Below are 23,646 nucleotides of genomic sequence, written 5' to 3' on the forward strand. Positions count from 1 at the left end.
GTCTAGTGATTAGAGTATTGGACTAGAAACCGAAAGGTTGCAAGATTGAATCCCAGAGCTGACAATGTAAAAATCTGTCGTTCTGCCCCCGAACAAGTTCCAGAATTTGTTCTTAACTGACTTGCCTAGTTAATGGTCAAATAAATTAAAATGTTGTTGTTGCCTTTATTTGGCACTGCATGTATTTTATTGTAGTCTTGTACTTTTATGATGCCTAATCAATTGGCTTAGGAATGATTAATAAAGTAGGATTGTGTTGTATTGTTATTATTTTAGATTGATCAAAATGTCAGAGGTAATTTCAAAACAGTTAAAAAGAGGCTTCCAAAGAGAACTGCATTTTCTGTTTAATAAAAAACAATATATTTTCTAAATAAATATAGTTCATAGTTACACTAAAACAAAAAAATATGTTACTATTGTAAAACGGATAATTATACAGCACCAATAAATATATTAATGTGAAAATATACTAAAAATGTGTCTGTACATGATACAACAAACAAAAAGAGCATTTCTGACACGGAAATACAAATAGAATGTTTCATCAAAGGGCCGAGAGCATCATCTCCTAATGCTCCTGGTTCCCCACTAGGCCAAGTCCTGTTCTGGCTAAAGTGGTCTGGCCGGAGTCTCAGTCTCTCAGTGTGGAGTTTTCCCAAGCTGACCAAGGTCAGGGAGACGCCCTCAGTCCTCCTCATGACGTGTCTTCGGGCACTCAAGTGCAAAAACACATGACCTGCCTAAAACTGCAATGTTGGCTGGGCATCTTTTCACAAAGATGTTTGTGGCAGGGTTTGTTTGTAACAAAGTCAAGACACATGCTACCAGCCTCTCTAGCCCAACAAAACATACAGTATCTCATTTTCAGGAATGTTGAAGTTTATCTATCTGTTCTTTTTTTAAAGAAATATGTCTACAGTTTTCCATGGCCAAACAGATTGGTGATAACATCCTAGTAAAATCAAAATTGAAGTAAAATCAATATCAACCATAACACTGAATATAAATATATAAATTAAATGCACAGAATACTGAAAATATTCTAGCATTATAAATTAGATGTACTGGACTAGACAAAGGGATATTAGGTAAGTATATAGAGATCGATATTTTTTCTATAACGGACTATTCTTTAATGTGTGTGTGCAATTATATCTTTGGAAAACAAATGACATTAAACAAAGCAAATGGAGATTATTGATTTTGACAGTGGTGAGTTGAATACCACTGCTCCTAAGCGGAAGACGGAATCAAGTTCAGTATTGTCTCGTCTCCATACATACCTACGTTTAATATCCCTTTAGAATTATTCTCACACCGAGTCCTATCTGGTATTAGTAGATACAGCGGTGACAAAAACTTAACCCCACAGAGGAAGTAGTTCTGCTTTCTGACAGTTCTCTCAGACCTCTGAAGGTCTAGGAGAAACATGTTCCCGTTGCACCTCTTAGTGAAGTTATGGTCACAATTTCTCTTCGTTTTTTTATATAGATATATTTAAGATACTCATATCCACAGCAGACCAACATCCAGTGAAGTGTTACATAAAATTACAAAACCTCTCAGTCCTATCCACGTGAAGGCCCAAACACCCTGGGAACTAAACATTTGTCCAATTCACACGCCAGACAGTGGCGCATTCGTTCACTTTATAATGTCTCATTTTTTTATAGCAGCAATACACAATGTCATTGTCCTTTTAGAATATATATCTTAGAAATATACAACAGCATGTCGCTATCTCAGTCTCTCTCCATCGTTCACTCTTGCTCGTTCTTTCATTGTAATTTTCAGTCCATTCAGGGAATGCGTCCTCAGGTTTCAAAGTGCTGTGCCAAGAAAATATTCCTTCATTTCATTGTCCCCCTCTCCTCATCTCATCTCCTTGGTTTGTCACATCTGTGGATGACAAGACATGACAGACAGTAGGTTAGAAGGTGGGCAACAAATCATCCTCCCAGCAGGGGTGTAGCCTGGAGCCAATCACTTCACCCCAAATGTGGAAATCTCCTGCAGCTCCTCCCTCTTCCTCCGCTGACCAATTGGAATCATGTTGCTGGTCACCCCACTCATGTGTGGCTCTCTAAATCCAGCAAACCGTGTGGGGGGCCCCTAAGGTTCAAAGGTCAGGGATGTATATAGTAGTGTCAAGGCAGGTCACCAACACAAGGCCTTGTGGGAGTGTGGAAGCAGTCAGCTCTCCATTGGGCCACTGACTGAATACAGCCATTATTTGCAACCAATGAAGATGGAGTTTCAATCACCGATTAGTAATTGAGTTTAGGGCTACGCCTCGTAGGAGTTATGAGTAGGACCATTAGAAACGAGCAGCATGGACACCAGCTCTACATTCTCTCATTTAAGAGCCTGTTCGTTCACAGTTACGAACCAAGGGAAACACTTTTCCTTTGAGTGTTAGTGCCGTGCATGAGTTAGTTCTGGCTTGAGTCCTGTACTGTGCTGACTTATAAACATATCTGTCTATTTGTGTGACCAAGACTGGTAGAAGTTTAAAAACAACAATGGATGCTAAAATTCCCCTCCTACGCAGGTGGTTATATATATATATATACATGTAGCGATGGGAAAGAGATAAGGAGACTATGTTGGGAGATAAGTAGGATGATAACTGTGGGTCTTATAATAAATGGGCAATACTACAGACTGACCCAATATGGTGAGGACTGTCTCACACACATAAAACCCAATCGCCTACACATATCTTGATGTGTGTAGGGGGTTGGGTTTTGATGTGTGTAGGGGGGTTGGGTTTTTATATAGATTCCCTTTAAATTCATTTAAAGGGAATCTAATGCGAGAAAGGGGCTGTTTTTTTGCGTATTGTCTAGTTTAAGCGTGTACCATGCAAAGGGAATACACTATACTAGCTAGATAAAATATACTATCTTTACAGAACACACAATAATATAATCAGAGTTCTAACATCAAGGATGATGCTAAAAAGAGTATCAGAATATTACACAGGACAGACAATACAAACACACTTACAAGCAAACAGTCCCACACAATTCTCAAATCAAACAAAAACAGTCTATAAGAAACTGAGAAGCATGCATTTCTCATGCAGGAGAAAAGAAATCTAGCAAATGACAGAAGTATAAAAAAGTTGGAGGGATGTAGATGTGGGTGAGCGGAGTAGAGACCAAGTCACGTTGTTTATCATAATATTTCGTAAACAAACCTGCAAGTTCTTTCGTTTAACTCAAGTTGTCTGGACTTGCAGTCTAATTGTGTGAATTTGCAGGAACATTTACAGGTGAGAGGGTCCTGCACAAACAAGCGCTTTCTTCTCTCTGAGCAAGGCTCACAGTGGCTGCAAGGGAAGCAAAAAGGGAGAAAGAGAGAGAGAGGTCTAAGCTATAGAGCGTATCCAGCAGAAAAAGGGTGCAGACAGACTCTCGTGCACCATCCAAAACCACAACCCATTTGCCCCCCCCCCAACGCACCACACTGGAAGAACATTTGAGCAACATCAGCTCAATACTTCTGTAGCCGCTGGGTGGTGTGAAGGTTGTTTTGAGGTTGTGGCGCATTGTGATCGGGTTTGAAAGAGAGCATGTGTAAAGACTTTTCTACACACATGGCCCTGATCATGCTTGCATACACTCACACACTTTCACCCACTCTTTCATTCATCCTCTATAAATTGCATGACAAGTACATGTGTGACTGGGTCAATGAGAGCAACATTGAATGAGAAAATGTGCACCATATACACTAACAGCCACACACACACAGACACACAAAACAGGTGCATGTGATAAGATAAAGGCCACAGTAGAAACACAGAACACATAGCATTTGCTTCCCAATCCATGACATGCTCATCTTTAAAAACCCATCCCTCCCAAAATCTGCCGATATTTCCCCACTACAATTACCCTACAGACGTGCTCACATGAGCGCCACAACTTAATGGGATGTTAGGATGACATTAGGATGACGGTTGGGCTGAGCAAGCTCAGGCTCAAGCACAATGTAAGGATTGTGAAATACAGATCAAAGACTAATCTAAATCGTATTAATTTCACTAGCCTAGTCAAAGTAGATGCCATCACTGGTGCTTAAAGATGCAGTATATTTTATGGAGGTGAACATTGTCAGATATGGGGCACACACCATAGACAAAACAAGGACAGAGACAGGGGAGCTCTGCGATGCACCAGACGAGGTGAAGCTACGCTTCGTCTCAGACGACGCAGTTGGCCGTATTTCTACTAGCTATGCGAGGTCAGATCACGTCTGGGTCATGTTCTAGACCTTCCCGTCTAAAAGCAGGAACAAAGCAACCTAAAGCAGCCCTTTTCGGTGTACCACTCAAGGCCACAATAACTCTAACCAAACAAACTGAGCCAAGCCTGTCTACTTAAAGTAACCAAACCAATTGGCACTATATAGTGGTAGAGATTTAAGACAACAGTGTTGGTCCATCCACCTATCTGCGAAAACAAAAAGGCAACAGAGAAACAGAGCAAACTCCTAGCAGCGTGTAGACTCAACATGGCATCGACTCTGCTGCCATGGATTAGTGAGGGGGTGGTAAAACAGCCATGCTTCATTCTGACATCATCATTACCTGACAGTTCTCACTCACGTCAACTTCACATTACTGCCCTCGCCATGGACTTAAGTGGTGCAAATGCCATACAAAAAAAGGTTCCTTTAAAAAAATGGAGCCTCCTCATGCCAAACTAAGAGGTTTGCATTTTACAAGATAAAAACAAGGTCCTCCAAAATCAAACCAACCATCAAGAGAGACATAGTGCCCATGTGCGGACACGCCACAGAAAAGAGGCCTCAGACCTCATCGTGCCAGTGTCTCTCTCTTTCTTTCTCTTTCGGTCATTGCCCCTGGAAAATAGAGAACAGGGCAAAAGAGAAGAGACACCTAAAGTGGAGGCAGGGACACTCATACAGAGTTCAATCAATAGAGGTTAGGCCAAAGAGGAGACAATCAATCAAGTCGGGCATCTCCCTTCTAATCTAGTCTCCTAATAAGCAGTGGGATCGATCCCTTTTTGAATGTGTGTCTCAATGTAAATGCATCCACTGTTGCCTGTGTAAATCAGTCCATGCACATCAAGGGCTCTATTTTCGGCTGGCGTTAAGGCGGCACTAATGTGAAATGCACGTTAGTTTGCAATTTCGTCATGTAAAAAAATACCGCAGACATTTTCCAGCCCTTAGCGCCAGGTTCGGGAATTTACCCGTCTCATATCAGCACGCTTGCACTCAGATGGAAGGGGTGAAAATATTTCAGGCGTGTCCTAAAAAACATGATCCAAAGTGCTAAATTCAGACAGCGCTGATAGGGATGTTTAAGACCAACCAAAAGCTGGTTTTAGTGGTAACACAGCTGGTTATGGCATGAATGTTGACAGCGGAAACTCAGCCTATATAGCCGTGACGCACAATGCCCATATGCGCATGCAACAATAGTAGCCTAATGTGCTTTTGGTGCCTGAATACATTGTATATAGAAAAACTTTGAATGATTTTTTTATTTGTATTTTGTATTTCTCATGGATCCCCATTATCTGCTGCTTTGGCAGCAGCTACTCTTCCTGGTGTCCAGCAAATTTAAGCCAGTTGATACAATTTGCCCTCAGGCACCTACTCCCCCACTACCACATATCTACAGTACTAAATCAATGTGCATGTATTAGTATTGTGTGTGTGTATATGCATATGTCTGTGCCAATGTTTGTGTTGCTTCACTGTCCCTGCTGTTCCATAAGGTGTTTTTTTTAATCAGTTTTATAAATCTAGTTTTACTGCTGGCATGAGTTACTTGATGTGGAATACAGTTCTATGCAGTCATGGCTCTATGTAAACTCAGCAAAAAAAGAAATGTCCCCTTTTCAGGACCCTGTCTTTCAAAGATAATTCATAAAAATCCAAATAACTTCACAGATCTTCACTGTAAAGGGTTTAAACACTGTTTCCCATGCTTGTTCAATGACCCATAAACAATTCATGAACATGCACCTGTGGAACGGTCGTGAAGACACTAACAGCTTACAGACAGTAGGCAATTAAGGTCACAGTTATGACAACATAGGACACTAGAGAGGCCTTTCTACTGACTCTGAAAAACACCAAAAGAAAGATGCCCAGGGTCCCTGCTCATCTGTGTGAACGTGCCTTAGGCAAGCTGCAAGGAGGCATGATGACTGCAGATGTGGCCAGGGCAATAAATTGCAATGTCTGTACTGTGAGACGCCTAAGACAGCGCAACAGGGAGACAGGACGGACAGCTGATCGTCCTCGCAGTGGCAGACCACGTGTAACAACATCTGCACAGGATCGGTACATCCGAACATCGCACATGCGGGACAGGTACAGGATGGCAACAACAACTGCACGAGTTACACCAGGAAAGCACAATTCCTCCACCAGTGCTCAGACTGTCCACAATAGGCTGAGAGAGGCTGGACTGAGGGCTTGTAGGCCTGTTGTAAGGCAGGTCCTCACCAGACATCACAGGTAACAACGTTGCTGGACCAGACAGGATTGGCAAAAAGTGCTCTTCACTGACGAGTCGCAGTTTTGTCTCACCAGGGGTGATGGTCGGATTCGCGTTTATCATTGAAGGGAAGAGCGTTAAACCGAGGCCTGTACTCTGGAGCGGGATCGATTTAGAGGTGGAGGGTCCGTCACGGTCTGGGGCGGTGCGTCACAGCATCATCGGACTTAGCTTGTTGTCATTGCAGGCAATCTCCACGCTGTGCGTTACAGGGAAAACATCCTCCTCCCTCATGTGGTACACTTCCTGCAGGCTCATCCTGACATGACCCTCCAGCATGACAATGCAACTAGCCATACTGCTCGTTCTGTGTGTGATTTTCTGCAAGACAGGAATGTCAGTGTTCTGCCATGGCCAAGCGAAGAGCCCGGATCTCAATCTCATTGAGCACGTCTGGGACATGTTGGATCGGAGGGTGAGGGCTAGGGCTAGGGCCATTCACCCCAGAAATGTCTGGGAACTTGCAGGTGCTTGGTGGAAGAGTAGGGTAACATCTCACAGCAAGAACTGGCAAATCTGGTGCAGTCCATGAGGAGGAGATGCACTGCAGTACTTAATGCAGCTGGTGGCTTCACCAGATACTGACTGTTACTTTTGATTTTGACCCCCCCCCTTTGTTCAGGGACACATTATTCCATTTCTGTTAGTCACATGTCTGTGGAACTTGTTCAGTTTATGTCTCAGTTGTTGAATCTTGTTATGTTCATACAAATATTTACACATGCTAAGTTTATTTTCAGCAAACGCAGTTAACAGTGAGAGGACATTTCTTTTTTTGCTGAGTTTAGTACTGTGTGCCTCCCATAGTCTGTTCTGGACTTAGGGACTGTGAAGAGACCTCTTGTGACATGTCTTGTGGGGTATGCATGGGTGTCCAAGCTGTGTGCCAGTAGTTTAGGCAGACAGCTCGGTGCATTCAACATGTCAATACCTCTCATAAATAAAAGTAGTGACGAAGTCAATCTATCCTCCACTTTGAGCCAGGAGAGAATGACATGCATATTATTATTATTATTAGCTATCTGTGTTCATCCAAGGGCCAGCCGTGCTGCCCTGTTCTGAGCCAATTGACATTTTCCTAAGTCCTTTTTTTGTGGCACCTGACCACATGACTGAACAGTAGTCAAGGTGCGACCAAACTAAGGCCTGTAGGACCTCCCTTGTTGATAGTATTAAGGCAGAGCATCGCTTTATTATAGACAGACTTCTCCCCAGCTTAGCTACTACTGCATCAATATGTTTTGACCATGACAGTTTACAATCCAGGGTTAGTCCAAGCAGTTTAGTCATCTCAACTTGCTCAATTTCCACATCATTTATTACAAGATTTAGCTGAGGTTCAGGGTTTAGTGAGTGTTTTGTTTCAAATACAATGCTTTTAGATTTAGAAATATTTATTCCTTGCCACTCACTCTGAAACTAACTGCAACTCTGTTGAGTGTTGCAGTCATTTCAGTCACTGTAGTAGCTGACGTGTATAGTGTTGAGTCATCCGCATACATAGACTCAAAGTATAGCCTCCTCTCCTCTCAATGAAGGCTTTTTTACCCAAGACTGTCGATACAGGGTTTGGCTCCTGAGAACGCTTGGAAATAAATCTTAAAATCACCAAAGCTTTATTCAAATAGAACGTTTGAGAGGAGTAGAACAGTGAGCTGACATTCCCTTTTTATCTACAATAATATAATCTCCACCCGGCACAGCCAGAAGAGGACTGGCCACCCCTCATAGCCTGGTTCCTCTCTAGGTTTCTTCCTAGGTTCTGGCCTTTCTTGGGAGTTTTTCCAAGCCACTGTACTTCTACACCTGCATTGCTTGCTGTTTGGGGGTTTAGGCTGGGTTTCTGTACAGCACTTTGAGATATCAGCTGATCTAAGAAGGACTTTATAAATACATTTGATCTAATGCATTGTAGGTAGGCCCACATTATTTTAGTCATGCGGTCCCATTTTGGATGTGTGTAAACCTCCCCTCCTCCATGATGTAAGCTACAAGTCATGCCAATCATGAAACGAAAGATGAGAACCTCGTTGAGTACAGGTGAACCTCGCATTTAGAAGTTATCTGTAACAATTGCCTGTTCTCCGTTTCATATGCTCAACCCCTCCATTAGGCCTACTATAACAAAGGCTGGTTCAACAGCACTGCGCTTCTTTTCATCATGCCAATTTGATGATATCATTACATGTTACAATTATTTATTGTTGTTGTTGTTTAAAAAAAAGAAAGAAAGATTGCTTGTTATTACAACCAATCTTATTAGAATGATTCACCTTCCTGGTTTTATTTGTTTTGTTTAGAATTTGATTAGAGCTATTCGTTCTCTTTGTCGGCCTTATCAATAGTGAATTTAATATTGCTTATTGACAATGTTTGTCATGTCTGTGCTCCGCTATAATGCAATTTACAGTAGGCCTAGCCCCTATCCTATATGGGAATGCCATTTATGCCTTGCAATTACTTAGAACAATGTGGACTGCAAATGGGTTAAAGTTAACGTACTTAGCAAAGATAGGTCTTCAATTTGTTATTTAGTTTCTGTAAGCCATTTAAAAAAATATAACAGACACACTGGAATTGGCGTTTATTCCAAGTCAAAACATAAAATACTGTAAATACACAACTTGAAGCAGCAACATATTTCGCCATGGGGCACGTTCTGATAGGCCAGTGAGGGGCCAAGCCTCGACACCCACAACTAGTTTACTCATCAACACCCAGCCCTTTTGCGCCAACACCATCAAGTGCGCAGATAATTGTAATAGTGAAAATTGCTAAAATATTTCTGACACACCCTTGAACCTACAGCGCTACCGCCTGCCCCTAGATTTACCATTGAGTTAGGTTTGTTAAAATAGAGCCCCAAGTGTTGGTCGAGAGTATTACGTACAGTATGCATTTGAGTGAAAGAGTGAGGGTGTCTGAGCTCATGAATGGGCAGTCTTTTCCTGCACCCTACCCTGGCCTGGATGGGGTGAGCTGTCTGCCTACGTGCTGGGTGACAGGCAGAGGTGTGTGTGTGGCACAAAGCGAGGACAAGGCTCAGCTCAGCCCCATGACAAATGGATTTGATTTAGCCCTCTCAGGTAGCTAACATGATCCCATCTCTCCTCCTCTGATCCATGTGGCTTTAACCCTACGTGGTTCTTATCCAATAGAAACAAGGGACATCTTCTGACGTGCCAGCTGCAGCTGAGGTGGCTAAAGACATATATATATATATATATATATATATATACACACACACACACACACCCCCTTGCATCAGTCGGTTTCCCTCCCTCAACACTGCCTGTAACTAACCACGTCCACTGCGTCTCCGTCTCCAGGCTCATCCACTATTTACAACTCTAAAAATAAAAATGGTTTAACTGAATGACACCTGTTGCACTGTGGAAGTAGCCACGAGGGCCGAGGGTCAGGCTTAAGCAACTGGAGCTAAGAAGAAGGCTGCTGGACAGCCCAGCCAGTCGCGGGTGGTCTGGCGCAAGCTAACTACCTCAACCCAACTGTTACAGCCGCACAGTAAAGCACTAAACCAACCGCCATAAAATGAACAGAGCCTGGCAGGAAGACAAACTGAAACAAACCCCGTAAAAAAAAAATATCATTATCTTATCAGCACCAGTAAAGATAGAGGAGAGAGGCTGTTTTTTCCCCATAAGGTGTGCTGCTAGTCCACTAACTCCCACAAGGCGGGAAGGGAACATGGAGAACTAGGCCTCTACCTCCACTCCATCGCTATGCAAATAAGAGAGAGACAGGGCTACGTGGTGCGGTGTAGGAGCCTATGAGGTGCTGATAATCCCAATCACTAGTAGAGAAGGCACCCTAACACTTCCTCTCACCAGCCTTTAAAATGATCTACTCAATCAGCTGGAGTAGTGCAGCTGCTGACTTCTCAGTGCAGCAGGGGTAGAAGATACTGCAGCTTCACTGTTACTATTAGCATTAGCATTAGCGCTACCCCACATGGTCGCTGGTACCACAGTGTCCAGCTGGCTGCTTCTCATCTGCATGTACAGTGGCCAAAAAACATGAGGAATACTGAATACATATTGGTTCGGGAGGATTGGGCCCCAGCCTTCTGTGTTAAGTTACAACATCTGTGGTGAGAAAGGGATGATGATTGGTTGGGAAACCGGTCAATCAATATATTGAGATATTTTGGGGCTGGCAGATAGAGCTGTTTCGACCGTTTGAATATCAGAGTGGGAGTCAAACGGAATACAGAAAGCTCCCCCCACAAATAACTCAGTAACAACGCAAAACGTGTACTTACTTTTCTTTCTTCGCTTTAACTTCTGGCTTTGGTCTGAAATTAAGAGGAAAATAGAGAACAAAACATTTCGCTTTATATTTAGCTAAGCCCAGTGCAGTCAAAAACATGATTTCCTATGTTTTATATATATTTCCACACTATGGAGGTTAGAATAATACTGTAAAATAGTGAAAATGATGATAATGCCCTTTTAGTGGAGGAGCTGTTTGAAAAGACTGACTGAAATGTCAGCCTGTTTTGGTGGGATGGAGTTTTGGCCTAAATAATTAGTTAATAGGCCAATATGAAAGATATTTCCAAATCTCTCTGCCAATAACAGCAAGTTTTCAGTTTAACATTTTAATTGAAAACAATCACAGTAAGGTACTTAATTGTTACCCAGAAATGATTTGATATTGAGATTAAAAACACCTGCATTGAACCTCCAACCAGTAAGCAAAATAACATTGAAGCCTGAAATCATTATAGGCCTGAGAAATATTCTTACCTGCATTCACACTTTCGATGTTCTGTGAAACTTAACAGAAAATGATGTTGCGATACTCTCTGTTTCACCTGTATTACCTGTAGAGAAACATAAGACATTAAACATTAAAATTCACGTTGAAAAAGGGTTTGTAGTCGCTTACTTGGGTCAATCCCCCCCGCCCAAACCAAATTCCTCTGCCGCAACATTACTACCTCAGAGATTCTTAGCGAGTGATTGCTCTGTCCATTGACAAAGTGGACACAGTCTGGCCACTAGCTAACCGGTCGGTGAAGACAGGGCGACACCATAGCCAGGCATGTGCTGGATCACATTCCTATAGCTTATTCCTTTCCACCTTAGGCTCATGCCAACAGTAAGTCCTGACTCCTGACCGTGGCCAAGAGAGACTTCAACCTCATAAAACAGGGGCGTAAACAGGGTGTGCAAGGGTAAACAAAATAGCTGACATGCCAGGCCCCTGCTGCTTCACTTTTTCCATGGAACAGAGAGAGACGCAAAGCGAGCAAGAGCGAGACAGAGAGAACCAGTGAGAAAAGGAATGGAAGAGAGAGAGGACACCGAGAGATATGGAAGAGAGAGGGGGTTATAAGTGAGAAAACCCCCACGAGAGTTGGAGCTTACCTCCATGGTAACGTTTTTTGTTTCCGTGGGGACACACTCGAGCGCCTCGTCGTTGCAGCATCCAGCGCAGCGCATGAGCACCACGCACGAGGGGATGTAGGTGTGCTCAATCTCATCTGGATACTCCTGGAAGACGTCCACCAGCATCTCCCGTGTCCGACACATGCTCTTGTTATACACGTCCATGAACGGGACCACTGCAGGAGGAAGAGCAGAGGGAGAACATCAGTCCTGCTTCCTTCTCATCCTCACTGTGCCGTAGATAACTGTCAGTAACAGTGAGATTCCTTGAGGAGAAGACGGTAACATCAGTGGCAACCCTACCACAAAACTGCTATGCTGTAGAGAACAGCACATCCATCCTCTCCACTTAGTAAAACTCTCCAATGCATTCTCTTTCATCCTCTCCTCCCTCATTCCCCAGTTGTGTCCCTTTTTCTCCTTTATCCTAACTCTCCATGCCTCCTCTACTTCCTAGAATCCCCCATCTGCTCTGGTTCCGTTTGGCAGTGGAAAAGAGTACTTGTGTGCCTTTGTGGTCGTCAAAAGGTACAGGCATTTGTTTCCTGAGTGGTTCCCATTGCGAAAGCCAGTTTAGCAGATGAACAAAGCCACATATATATGGCTTCAGATGTAACAAAGCAGACTATTGTGCTGACAAGGATCTTAATGTCCCCCCAGCAAAATAATGTCAAACCTGCTCATGTGCTCACAGCTGTCTAAAGCCCACAACACATTCAACACCCCCCCCCCCCCCCCCAGACGCACACACACAATGACAATTACAACACATCCACATGTTTAAGCTACATTATCTGAACTCACTCACACATGCCATATACAGTTGAAGTCAGAAGTTTACATACACCTTAGCCAAATACATTTAAACACAGTTTTTCACAATTCCTAACATTTAATCCTAGTAACAATGCACTGTCTTTGGTCACTTAGGATCACCACTTCATTTTAAGAATGTGAAATGTTAGAATAATAGTAGAGAGAATGATTTATTTCAGCTTTTATGTATTTCATCACATTCCCAGTGGGTCAGAAGTTTGCATAAACTCAACTAGTATTTGGTAGCATTGAATTTAAATTGTTTAACTTGGGTCAAATGCTCTGGTTAGCCTTCCACATGCTTCCCCCAATAAGTTGGGTGAATTTTGGCCCATTCCTCCTGACAGAGCTGGTGTAACTGAGTCAGGTTTGTAGGCCTCCTTGCTCACACACACTTTTCAGTTCAGCCCACAAATGTTCTATAGGATTGAGGTCAGGGCTTTGTGATGGCCACTCCAATATCTTGACTTTGTTGTCCTTAAGCCATTTTGCCACAACTTTGGAAGTATGCTTGAGGTCATTGTCCATTTGGAAGACTCATTTGCGATCAAGCTTTAACCTCCCGACTGATGTCTTGAGATGTTGCTTCAATATATCCACATACTTTTCTATCCTCATGATGCCATCTATTTCATGAAGTGCACCAGTCCCTCCTGCAGCAAAGCACCCCAACAACATGATGCTGCCACTCCTGTGCTTCATGGTTGGGATGGTGTTCTTCAGCTTGCAAGCCATTTTTCCTCCAAACATAACGATGGTCATTATGGCCAAACAGTTATATTTTTGTTTCATCAGACCAGAGGACAGTTCTCCAAAAAATACAATCTTTGTCTACATGTGCAGTTGCATACTGTAGTCTGGCTTTTTTTATGGCGGTTTTGGAGCATTGGCTTCTTCCTTGCTGAGCGGCCTTTCAGGTTATGTCGATATAGGACTCGTTTTACTGTGGATATAGATACTTTTGTACCTGTTTCCTCCAGCATCTTCACAAGGTCCTTTGCTGTTGTTCTGGGATTGATTTGCACTTTCCGCAGCAAAGTACGTTCATCTCTAGGAGACAGAACACGTCTCCTTCCTGAGCGGTATGACAGTTGCGTTGGCCCATGGTGTTTATACTTGCATACTATTGTTTGTACAGATAAACATGGTACCTTCAGGCGTTTGGAAATTGCTCCCAAGGTGAACCAGACTTGTGGAGGTCTACCATTTCTATCCTGAGGTCTTGGCTGATTTCTTTAGATTTTCCCATGATGTCAAGCAAAGAGGCACTGCGTTTGAAGGTAGGTCTTGAAATGCATACACAGGTACACCTTGTGTATGTATTTGATGTATATAAATGATTTCAATGTATTTTATATGTAAATGATGTCAATTAGCCTATCAAAAGCTTCTAAAGCCATGACATAATTTTCTGGAATTTTCCAAGCTGTTTTAAGGCACAGTCAACTTAGTGGATGTAAACTTGACCCACTGGAATTGTGATACAGTGAATTATGAAATAATCTGTCTGTAAACAATTGTTGGAAAAATGACTTGTGTCATGCACAAAGTAGATGTCATAACTGACTTGCCAAAACTATAGTTTGTTAACTAGACATTTTTGGAGTGGTTGAAAAACGAGTTTTAATGACTCCAACATAAGTGTATGTAAACTTCCGACTTCAACTGTACATACAACCCACAATTCATCAGATGCTGAATAACTCTACCCATCTCCATCCCAGAATAATCCTGCACGCTCCATCCTATGGACTGGTTTCCCTCCTGACCCCCAGGTCATCCATCCGAGCAGCCCATGCCTTCAGGCAGTGCGGTGCCAGGGTTCACCTCTGACATGTGACCCCCGGCAGCCCACCCCTTAATCAGTCGGCCTGGTCAGTTCCCACCTAATGCTACAACAACATCCTGAGACACCACTGCCTGCCTGCCGTAGCTGGATCTGTTACTCCTTCTCAAACCATGCACCGCTGCTGCTAGCCTATGGATGACCTGCCTTGTCAGCAGATGCGGTGTCCATACCTCCCTTTATCCCTCCCAGCACCTGCTCTCAGAGGAGAAGCTCAGGCCCTGGCCAGGCCAGCCTGTAGGGGGAGAAAGCCACTCTGTCTCGCTGCCATAGACAGGAGTGTCTCCGTCTACAGCCCAAGGTCACCAGTCCAAAACGTCTCCCTGTGCTGTTCTGGCTCTGCGGAGCCCCACAGTCGCACTCTGCACAGCTGCTGCTTCACAGTCTGTCTAGCAGAGTTCTAGTACCTAGGCAACATTTTTTGTAATGCGATTGTGTGTGTGTGTGTGTGTGTGTGTGTGTGTGTGTGTGTGTGTGTGTGTGTGTGTGTGTGTGTGTGTGTGTGTGTGTGTGTGTGTGTGTGTGTGTGTGTGTGTGTGTGTGTGTGTGTGTGTGTGTGTGTGTGCGTGTGTGTGTAATGAAGGTCAGAAGCCGCTAACAGGTGTCAGAGAAGAGGAAGGGAATCACTGCCCTTGTGCTGTGAATAAAAAAACAATTAAATTCACTGTGTTTTCTCTGCTGATGACCAGTCCCTGATGTATGACAGTGAGTAACCTTTCTGTGTGCACTATTGACCAACATGGCTAACCTTGAACACAGCGAACAAGTGAAACACACTCTGTCGCTGTCAATAAACAAACATAACCATGTGTACAGCCTTGGACCGAGGCTGACATGCTTTGTCCAATATAAATGATACAATCTGACCATATGTTTGCCATGTGACCAAATCACAAGAGGAGGAAGAAAAAGGCTAAATAAAAGACGAATTCAGCAGTGGCCTTGAATTCACGCAGTAATCTTGTCTGTTAACATGTACCAGACTATTTAGATCGGACACACTTTTATGGTAATTCCAAAGTAAAGCCTTTCACTCACCACTCACCACTAAGACTTCAATATAGCACCATGGGGTCCTATACGATACCCATCTTCTCTCACTGATAGAGAGGGAGCATTGCTACAATGTAAAGATTTTGTTATGACAATAGCCATGTGCAATAGCCAATTTGTCAAAAACGTATTTTCATTGAAGGCCTAAACTTGAAAAGCTATTTTCTGTGAAAATTATGATTCAGAATATGTCCACTAGGTGGCTATTCACACAACAAATCCCCCAATAAGGGTAAAACACTTAGAAGAAACTTCTACAATATTGCACTTGTAATACATTTGTACATTCAGCACTTACCATCATTTTTACTCTTCTCCCCGTCCTTGGGTATGTGGGCTGTCTGTAAAAAAAACAACAACAACAGGTAAGCCCATTAGAGCAAGCTTCACGTCTTAGCCTATGTCATACACATTTTTTCATATGGTAGGCTATGCATCACCTTGTAAAAAAGGCAATGCAGTTTTGCCTCCCTGAATTATGTATACATCATTTCCATAATGGAACTGCATGCACAATCATTGTTGTTATGTCCGTAAGCCATTAGCTTATTATACAGCAAGACTCCAATACATTCCCTCTTTATTCTGACAGCTAGCCGACTTCATTGAATATGATCCCGTTTATGGGCAAGTGCAGAGGGACAATGGCATCACAGCAGTGCTTCAGTCACGTTATCATCGGACCGAGACTGTTGCAATAGCTCTTCAATATTGCGTGAGAAAGAAGACGATGTAATTGTATAGATGAAAGACTGAGTTGCCCATTGTTAACAGGTTGTACGGATTATCGTAAACATTTTAGCCAATATGTTTTTATTAACAAGGCCTAAGTTTAATATAAACGGGCTATTATTAGCCTTAAGTAGGGAGTGAAATACACGTTGACACTTTATACCTTCTGCGACCCAGCGAGGCTATTCGGTTAGGGGCCAACAGGTTTGCACTATCCTTGCGCTCTCAATAGACAGGACGTCTGGACTTTGCTTTTCATTACAGTAGACTAGCCTACAAAACGAGAGCAAATATATTGCCAATATTGGAATCAACCCACTGGACACACACACATCAGTTCCACCTCTATTACACGTTGGTTCAATGGAAACAACGTTGGTTCAACCAGTGTGGCGCCAGTGGGAATAGTGACATTATGTTGTCGTGATTTTATTCAATAGGAATCCAATTGAATTAAATCACGACAATAGTGATTTTGGATTATGTTAGTGTAATGAGGCAACTCATTTCACTTTTACGTCACTCAAAATTCCGATTTTGCCTAGTTTACTATTTTGTTGACATTAATGTCGGGTGCATTGTGCATTTTCAAAAGTTATAATAATAATAATAATAATAATAATACAAATAATAGCGTAATTATAATAGAAAATACAGCGTTAATTGGATAGGCCTATGACACTGTATCCCAAAAAGACCAAAATGTATGTCAAACGTTAACCATTCAAAGGTGACATAAAATCTCTCATTAGGCCTATGATTTACAGAAAGTGAATACATTGTAAGTGGCCTACACACCTAGCAGCAAGTGACGTGGTTGTGCGATAAGGGCGATCACCTCATTAATGAAACATGAACAGCATTGTATTCATAATTCAAACGCATCTGATCCCCCTCTGATTTAAATATAATTCTCACCTTAACTGCATAAAAATGAAGCTGAAGCAGCGCTGCAAATAATAATTGTACAAAACTGCCAATGTTCATGATTGTAATTCCGAGGGTGAGTGGTACAGTTGTACTAAAATTTCAGCTGTCGTTTGGATCAGACACAATAAAGAAAAAACACACAAAAAAATGCAACAATTTCTTGATAACTTGGTTATAGTAAAATCAAATCCATCCAAACATAGCAGATGTGCCACCTGAGAGGAATCCTTTTTCTTTTTTTTGTATTGCCACCGCCTCTAAGGAATCTCAGAGAATAGCCCCAAAGAATGGTAACATCCAAAACGCGTCGGTCATCCGGAGACTTCCAAGATTTCTATTCTACATCCACATTAGAAACCCCATAATGGACTGAACATCTCCGTCCTATTATCTGCTCACCAGGATGAAAACTTTCACCAACTTCTGAAAGCAACTTAACGCAATGCCTCCACTGTGTGAAAGCGGCGGCTGAGTTATAACGACATTGATCACAGTAGTGAGTGTGAGCGGTTGCCTATGCAAAGTGATCCGTTAGCAATCCTCCTTGAAACGCACTGAAACGGTCTCCCTTTTCTTTGTCTTGCTCTTTTAAATGTATTTTACTATGACTTTGGGTTTGGACGTCCAGGCGCAGAATAGGGAGATCTTGTCATGCACGTCCGTTTCTCGCTCGTGTAGCGCGTTTACTGTTCTATGATCGTCAGCTATTGCGTTAAGCAATCGGACGTGTCGACCGTAGGACGACGTTTGCGCTCATTGGCTAGATCACCAATGTGGGCGTTACTGGTTGGTGGCGAGGGGGTGGTGGGCGCGCTCCCATAAAATATTTAATAGTGATGTTCACATTGTGCGATTTGGTGAGTGCTTAAGTCACATTTTTTATGAAATATATAATACATGACACGTTTAAAATGGTAAGTATTAAATGTCCAATAGTTAGTTGTGTTGTTGGTGCATTTAAATGGTCTCTTGTTGCCTTTTTTTGCAGCTTTTGAATCATTCATCATTGTGATAGACATTTACCATTTTGTGTAAATATTAGAATTGACATACTTCTTATTTTTCAACCAAAGTTTTTTGTATGTTAAAGTATTGGCAAGAGTTACCATAAACAATGTGAAAATACCCAATTAGAAGCAGGCAGGGCCTATACTATTGCAGGAATCACTTTAGCACCCAACTTAACTTCCAGCGCTTAGATGTGGTGGTGCACACATGTTTTTAGTTGATCAGTTAAACTGATTGTAGCCTATATTGGACATTAGAGATGCCTGGATCTCTAAAAGGATACAGAGTACAGTAGGTGAGGATGTTCAGGTATGAAAGAGTGGATAGGGACTTGAGAGTGGTACCACACACATGATGCTGAGTTCAGGAATCATAAAAGGCTCATTCCATAGCCTCATTATCAAAGCACTTTCTAGGTGCTGGAAGTTGCAAGAAATGAAGTTGCAAGAAATTATCCTTATTAGAAAGAAAGTCAAACTTTAGAAAATGTCATTCATTATATGTTCCCAAGTGAGAATGACACTGGTGTTCAGGTGAGCTTTAGGAAGCTCTTAGCTAGGCATGGCTGAGCCAACACAATCAACTGAAACATGTCAGATTCTTGACTTGCATGGACATATTGTTTGATATTGGAGGTTTTGTTTAAGCATTTAAGCATTCCCAAAAGCACAATTGTTTTTGATATTCATCCTCTTTCATCTGTCATGTGAATCAAAAGAGAACAAGGCATACATATCTGATAATTGATCTTTATGCGTAGGGAAGACGAATGCCGCTACATATTTGTTACACAAGGAATTAATTTAATAGGGGGACGGCATGAGTCTGTACGGATGGGATATCTCACACACACACACACACACACACACACACACACACACACACACACACACACACACACACACACACACACACACACACACACACACACACACACACACACACACACACACACACACACACACACACACACACACACACACACACACACACACACACAGAGTGAGATACAGAGAACCTCTATCCTCTCTCGCTTTAGTTCTCACACACACAGTCCCGCATCTCCCCAATACTGCCCCTCAAAACATACTCTCACGAAGACGCACTCAATCTCAAAATATGCACATAATATCCATATCCTCTAAATCCCATCTCCTCTGCACCAACTCCATCCCTTTGTGGCTCAGTAGAAGCGTGCATGTTCCCCATTCACTATAACATTGTACCAGTATTCCGCCATCACAGCGATGGGTCACTGCTCTTTCTCTCGAACACTGCTTTAGTGGAGGCACTCCACATAGTTTCCATGGTTTCTGACCTCTCCAATCCCTCACCTCACTCGTTGTTGTCTTTTCTCCTTTCTTTCTCACGCAAGACAGGATCCATAGCGAGGACAGCCCCAGGGCTGAGGACCTTGTTGTGTTGATTAGCTTCCTGAGGCTTCTAAAGGAGTTTCAATATCGAGTTAATGAGAGTATAGCAACTCTGTCCACATGCCCATACACAAAGCAAAGTGTTCCCCCTATATGCATAAGTTTATAGTGTTTAAAAAGTAACCTTTAAAAAATGTAATATTTAGATTTGTGGAGACAGAACAAATAGACTTAATAGTATATTTCCAACTATGGAAAAGTACAGTTATTCAAAGTATGACTGACATTCAAATGACTATTGTAGAGCATAGAAAGGTTTTGTGACCAATGGTTAATGAGCAAAGGGTGAGGCGAATGGACATGCTCCACATGCATACCATTTGCAAACACTCACACACATATTTACCCATGAATCTTGGGTTTAGATATCTCCTCTAGGATATGTAATCAATATTTTTTAAAAGGGTGTATCTGGCACCATAGCATATTGCATTCGTTCTAATATACATGTCTGCTTTCCCTCAGATTTTCCTCTATATTTCCTGTGAATGGGAGTTGTCATTATATGTGTTTGTGTCTGTGATGGTTGCATGTGAATTTGGTCTGAATAGGTTATATTACTTGTCACCTGAATAGAATCCCAATAAAAGTGAAGTTTTATTTACTCTTCTATGGGATGATTATGGTTTGACCGGCAAGTCAAACGTCAGGATTAACTCATGTTTTTTTCACCCTCTGTTCATTGAACTGATACGGTTAACCTGCAGAGGACACTGTGGAGTCATTTGATTTTACAGCAGACAACAACGTATTTGCACTCAGAACGTGTCAATAGCAAGAAAAGGTACATTTCGCTCTGTTCACATGCTTGGGAGTAATTATTTGCAAGAAGTCAACCCTTGTTCTCGATTGCGCGCTCTGTCTCTCTCTCTCGCTCTCTCTCTCTTTCTCACTCTCCTCTCTCTCATGTCCATTTCAAACTCAGTGCTCTCTGTAAGAACACTGTATCATCAGCATTATAGGCACATCTCATATACGCTCTTTATCAAGGTCTCTTCTCCCCTTTTATTTTCTGCCATGGTTATAAGTCTGTTGCTCTTTTTATTACGTATTTGACAGATTCGATAATCTATGAATTTGTACCAGAGTAAGACACTGATAAACTCATGTCTATGCCTATAGAAATCATAATATATAAGTAGTTTGGGTGTTAGGATGATATTAACATGTTTTCTTCCCCCACCCAATGAATTGCATCAAAACCTCTCCCTGCTGAACCTTGTGAGCCTGAAGGTCAAAGCTGAACCAATTCACCACTCTAGGCCATAACCTCTGTCCTTAATCCCGAGAGTCGGTCGGAGGCCTACAAGACCTGTCACATGCTTTCTGCAAAAATATTTAGCCTGGACCCAGCGTCCAGGGGAGTCACAATAATAACACGTGCATCCGCAGATCAAAACTAAGGGCTGGGAAACACATCACACCACGAGTGCAGGGGAAGGAGGAGAAGAGAGGGAGAGAGTAGAGAAAGGAGGCATGGGGAGTACCTCTTGGCTGTGATGTCACCTAAGCCGGAGGACGGAGAGGACTCGTCGTGTCCATGGAGCGTCACTCCTTTTGTTTGCGGGGCTTTGACTTTTAATTTAAAGATAACAAGCAGGTGCATCTGCCTCCATAAGAGCCTCCCTGCTTTGTGCTGATTCGACAAAACATCCTCAGTGTTTTGGGCCAAGACACCTAATGAGCTCTCTTCCTGTCCCTTCAGCGGTAACACCCACACCAAACATGCACACACAGAGGCGCATGTTTGTGTGTACAGTTCAATTCTGTCCGCTGGTTAAACACACATGCTTCCTGATTAGTTTACATTTCACAGCAAGAGAGGGATATTTAGCATTTAGACCTCAGAGTCATCAGAGACTCAAGCAAGCAGAACAGTGAATACTCCCTGCCCAAGGTATGTCAATCAGGTAATTACCATTGAGGAAAAACTCACAAAACTCACACTTGTAAAAAATGTAATCTACCCCACCTTCAACTTTTGTATAACTACTAAACGCTATTATCAGGATTTGAACACGACAATGGCCACTTACATTTTTCAAAGTCCTCAGCTCTTACATACAATTATTATCCAATAAGCTGCTCCAGCATAGTCCTTTCTCATTGTCAATAAACCAAGTCTTTATTAATACATATTACCCATGACTGATCTTCATGTACAGTAGGGTCTCACACATCAAAACAGTCAGCTTGACTACCTGTCCTTTGGTTTAAAATCCATTCACCCTCAGTTTGAAAACATGGGCCTAAAATAAGTGATACGGAATGTTAAGGATAAATATGTGAATTGTCCAGACACGGCAGATGTTATGTCCCACATTATTTAATCAGTGGCAATCAGATTATACTACGGATGAAAAGGCACGCTGGCAGAGCATGCCAAATTTAACTCATTCATACATATCAGATCATACTGTACGGACAGAGATCTCACAGGTTACCTATGCTAGATAACTGTCCATTGCAACTTGATCTCACAAGAAACAGTAACATTGTCCAAATCAGAGTGTAACAGCCCGAGAAACTGTTACACTCACGATTTGTAAAACCAGTAGTATTTACACGAAAGCGCAAGTGGTTAGGACAAAGTTAAGTTTAGGTATGCTAGCATGTGGTTAAGTTTATACACTACTGCAAGTAGCCTATAAGCAGCCAAGACAGAAAGATAAACATGGTCAGAGACCAGCTAAGGCAGCAATGCCTCCTCAAGTGTCTCAGCCTGCCTGGTAGGGCTGGTCTAACAAAGCCCCTGGATGGGTGGAATTTCTCAAAGCTGCTAATGAGGACTTTGATGACATCTACCTAGCCAGTGGGAATTTCGGTGAGATGCCTTCAGTAACCCATGGGGAGGGGCTCACACTCGAACAATCAGAGAGGGGGCAAATTATTGTGGCCCTGATGGCATAAAATAATAAAAATGTCTGACTGCACAGAGATGCTTGGGAAAATGGTCACAGCGGGGGACCAGCATATGTGTGTTTCAGGGTAGGGGGGGGGGGGGGTGTATCTGAGCTCCATTAGCTAGGACTTGACATTGGTTAATCAAATCTCCCCATTCTTGCAAAACTGTTGCATGCCTTCTCAAACAGCTACAACTGAATATGCATTTGCATATCAAGTCTTCTCTTGAGTTTGTATGTGTGTGCGTGTGTATCCCACATTGCTATGGGGTGATGTTAGGATCAATACAGGATTAATCACAATCATTCTTTGCTAAAATAATAATTGCTTGACAAAAATGTAGTTTTTGTAATGCCAATCCTGGTTACAGGTGACAATCCTTCCAATTGTGGAAATAAATTAAGATATGCAATATTGCATATAAATTAAGATATGCAATAACACATATGGAATCATGTAGTAACCAAAAAAGTGTTAAACAAATCCAAATATATTATATATTTTAGATTCTTCAATGTAGCCACCCTTTGCATTGATTATAGTTTTGTACACTCTTGGCATTCTCTCAACCAGCTTCATGAGGAATGATTTTCCAGCAGTCTTGAAGGAGTCCCCACATATGCTGAGTGTAACCGTCATTGTTGCATGAAGAAGTGGACCAAACGCAGCGTGGTAAGTGTTCATGATTTATTAATAGAACTGAACACTGAATAACAAAAACAACAAAGAGAACGAACAAAACAGTTCTGTCTGGTGCAGACACAAAAACAGAAAACAACTACCCACAAAACACAGGTGGGAAAAGGCTACCTAAGTATGGTTCTCAATCAGAGACAATGATAGACAGCTGCCTCTGATTGAGAACCACACCCGGCCAAACACACAGAAATAGAAAACATAGAATGCCCACCCCAATTCACGCCCTGACCAAGCCAAAATAGAGACATAAAAATTACCTCT

The 23,646-nt window shown here is 42.3% G+C and overlaps 1 protein-coding gene across 3 annotated transcripts; it reads right to left on the bottom strand.

The window, feature by feature from the left end:
• Nucleotides 1-326: 326 nt before the first annotated feature.
• Nucleotides 327-18,029, bottom strand: LOC109864876 (vascular endothelial growth factor A-A). Of its 3 annotated transcripts, none has more exons than XM_020452903.2 (7): nt 17,330-18,029; nt 15,978-16,020; nt 11,944-12,140; nt 11,320-11,396; nt 10,833-10,865; nt 3,206-3,337; nt 327-1,902 (listed from the first exon to the last, which is right to left on the bottom strand). In XM_020452903.2, the coding sequence occupies exons 1-7, from the start codon at nt 17,396-17,398 to the stop codon at nt 1,881-1,883; spliced, it is 573 nt and encodes a 190-aa protein (XP_020308492.1). In that variant the 5' UTR covers nt 17,399-18,029; the 3' UTR covers nt 327-1,880. The 3 variants fall into 3 exon arrangements, with proteins under 3 accessions (XP_020308492.1, XP_020308510.1, XP_020308501.1); XM_020452921.2 differs by having other exon boundaries at nt 17,741-18,013; XM_020452912.2 differs by lacking the exon at nt 3,206-3,337 and having other exon boundaries at nt 17,330-18,013.
• Between the last annotated feature and the right edge of the window lie 5,617 nt (nt 18,030-23,646).

This window comes from Oncorhynchus kisutch, linkage group LG2 (genome assembly GCF_002021735.2).
Source record: "Oncorhynchus kisutch isolate 150728-3 linkage group LG2, Okis_V2, whole genome shotgun sequence".
In the NCBI taxonomy this organism is placed as follows: Eukaryota; Metazoa; Chordata; class Actinopteri; order Salmoniformes; family Salmonidae; genus Oncorhynchus; species Oncorhynchus kisutch.